Raw genomic sequence first — 4,303 nt, 5'->3', positions numbered from 1 at the left:
GGGTTCTAAGTAGAACTTGCGATACTAGACCACATTTGGTACATGCGCCTGCGCTCGCGGGGGTAACGAGTCTAGTATAAAAGTGCTTGTGTGTACACAGACCGTATCACTTGCCGTAGTGGATTTTATATATCATAATGGCTGCTAAGGTACTTTGTTTTATAGTGTTTTGTATAAAAATATATTAAATTAATTTTGCAAATAATGAAGTGAAAGATTTTTATCATTACTCAAAACAATTCAAGTTTTCACGTGAAATATTTCCCAATTACATTTCATAAATACATTTAGAAACTTGATTTTTAAGAATTTCAATGAATAAAATAAATAGACTAGAAATTTTTAATGATTCAATTAACAAATGTCTTATGCAAGACTTTAGTGTAATAATTGTAACCATGTGTGTCAGATTTTAAATTAAATTTATTTTCTTATTTCAGTTACTAGTCCTTTTGTGCGCGTTGGCGACAGCCCGTGCTGGTGGCCTTTACGCGGCTGCTCCAGTGGCGTCCTACGCCGCCGCTCCCGTGGCAACATACGCCGCGGCTCCAGTCTACAAGAGCTACGCTGCTCCCGCCGTGGCATACTCCGCCCCCGTTGCATACTCAGCCCCCGTTGTGAAAGCGGTTGCACCTGCAGTGTCATCCATCTCTTCATACTCCACCCACACCGCTCACGCCGCACCTCTGGTGGCTAAGTCTTACGCCCCTGTTGCCACTTACGCCGCTGCCCCAGTAGCGACATACGCCGCACACGCCGCTCCCGTGGCGTACGCCGCGCCCGCTGCCTACGCTGCTCCAGCGTACAGCCACGCAAGCTACGCCGCGCCTGCTGCCTATGCGGCTCCCGTTGCCACATACGCCGCTGCCCCCGTCGCCACATACGCTGCCGCTCCCGTGGCATACGCTAAATCTTACGCTGCTCCTGCGGTAACTTACGCTCACTCTGCACCCGTGGCCGCATACGCCGCCGCTCCCGTTTACAAATCCGCCCTGACTTACTCCGCGGCTCCTGCTGTCTCTCACGTGGCATACAACGGCCTTGCGGGTCACTACGGTTGGTGATCGCCTTAACATTTGTACAAATCTAGTTGTTTATGTTTGTATATATACTTTTATACAATGAAAATAAAAAAGTTAAATTGGTAAATCTATATATTTTTTTTAATTTTCCTACGTTTCCTCATTTTTGACTTCTAATTATTTTATTAAATTAGCTCTATAATAAAAAAATAAACAAGTACTGTAATAATGCTTATAAACCTTCCTATTTTTAATCAAACCCCAGATTTTATTACCCCTACAATAATTACACATTTCCCTCAAAAACATGAATTGTATGCAGTACAAGTTAGTAAAGCCATATTTTTATATATATTTAATTCATCATAATTTCTAACAGGAAAAGGGAAATCCGCTTCAAATTAATTCCATATATTTCGCTGATCTTATCGACATAACTATTTAAGATATAACAAAAGATTAAACGCAAAAAGATCTTAAATTTAAAACATATAATTATTACAAACAAAATATTTAATTGGTATGTAATTAAAGTTCTTTACTAAGTCCGTCAAATCTAACAGTATGACGTGTTAAAATCATGATAGTCATCACTATAATCACTATCATTGTCTTGACCAAGGCTCTGACTAGATGTCGAAAGTGTAAGAACTAGCAAAAGTATGCGAAATTAAACTTTATTTCGCAAGCCATAAGAGTTTCACAGAAGCCTTGGTTAAGTCACGCAAGTTGAAGTTAAATATACGTTTATACAAAAATGAGTCATACGTTTTGTTATAGTTTTGACATCCTTGACAATATTAAGTAGTCGAGTATAAATCCAAAATGTATTCAAAAACATTCAAAAATCTACGCTAGCAACTTATCTAGTCTAAACCACGATTGCCTATAATGTTTTTAAAATACATCCATGAAAATTGATACAAGGAGGTATTTTACTAATTCTGTTGTTATTTTCTTTGTTTACGTTTACTTTATAAAAAGTTTTATGTTAAAATCTACTTTTTATTTTACTATTAAATTCTGTCTAAAAATATATTCAATTACAAAGTACTCCAAAATTTAAAAAATAAATTGCTCGATAAGTTCAGTTCAAATAAACCTAAAACAGAGGCCTATAAAACATCCTTGACTCGTATGTAGTCAAAGGCCATATGAACATAAAACACGCATTTAAAACAATTGCGGACGCAAGGACCAAAATATGTTAGTTCACAGCAATATTTCGCAATTTTTCTCACTTGACATAGATTACATTTTAATAGCTCATGTATAAACTGAAGCTGTGTAAAGACAGATTATTCATTAAATGTTTATTTCCCATGCTGAGCTAGGTACCCAATAAAATAGTGTTACAGATAGAATGCCAGTAATAACTGGCATGTTAATTTGGTTTTGCACGACATTAAATCCAATAACTAACTTGACAAAATTAAGCAAATTATTTCGAACATAAATTAAAAGGACGTTATGCTTTGTTATATTACTGTGCAGAATTTGATAAACTAAATTTGATTATGTAGAACTTAATTAAATGGTGCGCTTTGAATAATTTTCAGGTTTATAACATAAACACCAGATTCCTTAATTAGTGGACATGATTGAACAAACAAAGCTAAAGACATATAAGACCTAAATCAATTATCAGATTAAATCCACAATAACCAATCAACAATACGAATAAAAAATATGTCAACAACCTTATAAACGTGTAATTCTCACATAAATACAGTTTATTGCACAAATAATTCGCACACGCCTGCGGCCAGCGCTCGCGCAACGTTCATTCAGAAATAATATGGCTTCTGGTCACATTTTTTGGATACTGTGTCAATTGGGCGACAATTTTATGATGAACGTGTAATATGAGTGTAATAAGTAAGCATGGCACAAGTTATATTTTTAAGTGGATGTTTAAGACGACAATATTGCCTGTGGTGTCATTAAAGAAAACATTTAAAAGTGAGGTCCATTTTGATTCAAGATTACGTAAGACGTTAAATATCACTGCCCATATTATTCACCTGCAACTGATAAATATCTAGTGATACCGTAAATTCCAATACTTTTGTCAATGCAGCACTTTTACACCTTAGTCTGGCTCGTGACTTTTAGGACTACCTAATTGATACTAATAATGTCTACGATGGACATACAATAAAAGTAATATTGTTGCAAAAGTTACACAATAAAATATATTTTTCCAGAGATATCACCACAGACCTATTTAACGGTCATACAATTCATCTAAAAAAAACTTGGTACAGTGCCAAAACATATGAAGTATTTTTTCGGTTTGTTACGTATATGTTTGTACGAAGAAACGCTTTATTTATTTACTTTCATAGTCGGTAAGCGGTAGGGAAGTTGTTTGAGAACCTAGATATTACAGTTATATATCATTATGATTAGTGTACCAAGTTCTGTATCTGGTTATTTTATTTCCATAACATATACAAAGTTTTTGTTTGTGAGTCTGTTTGTTTATTTTGTAATCTTTTCTTTTCTTTCTTTGTTAACTATTGTCTATTATCAACATGATATTGTTTGCATACATATTCTCACGCTTTTGTCAAAATGAGACGACAAAAATCACAAAGCTCACTTGTATGATCTTTATTATTTAGTTTCCATCACATTCATGCATCTGATGATACTAATGTCTCAGTTAAGAGAATATCATTCCTTTTCCAATGGTGTAATTTCTATTGAAAATATCAAATACGACACGAAACGACAAATACTGATACATTGACATACAAACTGACACTCTTGTCTATCATTTTGAGGGAAACAAGCATGTCATTATGTCTGTAATGTCCCAACAAATATATTACTTAGGCTGACACTCGCAGGCATGTTGAGAAATTATTTAGACAAGAACTAGTACTATATAGATGGAAGTTCTGTCACAAAAAGGTCTATTTTATTGTGACAACACATGTTGCATGTCAACGGACAAACTTGTTATTCTTATTGTAGTATAATGAAATCTGGTCCTTCTGTCCGCGGTGTTGTAACTGCGTACTACTATGGTACTGTGACAATAATATTATGAAATTTCGGAATATCTAAAGTTTTAAGATATGGTTAATGAACAGTAAATATTTTGAAAAATGTAACTCAAATATTTTGGAAAACCTTATGACTTGGAAGATAAGTTGTTACATTATGCTCAAGACATGGTACTATCAAAATAAACATATTATAAACACATAAAATTATATAAAATTAATCAAAATTCGTTGTTTATAAATAACTCTGATTAAATGCGAAGTATG

At 34.3% G+C, this 4,303-nt stretch overlaps 1 protein-coding gene across 1 annotated transcript; it reads left to right on the top strand.

Annotated features, from left to right (window-relative positions):
• LOC118276092 (cuticle protein 16.5) lies at nt 1-1,153 on the top strand. Its single transcript, XM_035594255.2, has 2 exons — nt 1-149; nt 441-1,153. The coding sequence occupies exons 1-2, from the start codon at nt 138-140 to the stop codon at nt 1,062-1,064; spliced, it is 636 nt and encodes a 211-aa protein (XP_035450148.2). The 5' UTR covers nt 1-137; the 3' UTR covers nt 1,065-1,153.
• The last annotated feature ends 3,150 nt before the right edge of the window (nt 1,154-4,303 follow it).

This window comes from Spodoptera frugiperda, chromosome 31, assembly GCF_023101765.2.
Source record: "Spodoptera frugiperda isolate SF20-4 chromosome 31, AGI-APGP_CSIRO_Sfru_2.0, whole genome shotgun sequence".
NCBI lineage: Eukaryota > Metazoa > Arthropoda > Insecta > Lepidoptera > Noctuidae > Spodoptera > Spodoptera frugiperda.
The sequence above is the reverse complement of the archived record's forward strand: the minus strand, read 5'-3'. Positions and strand labels throughout refer to the sequence as shown.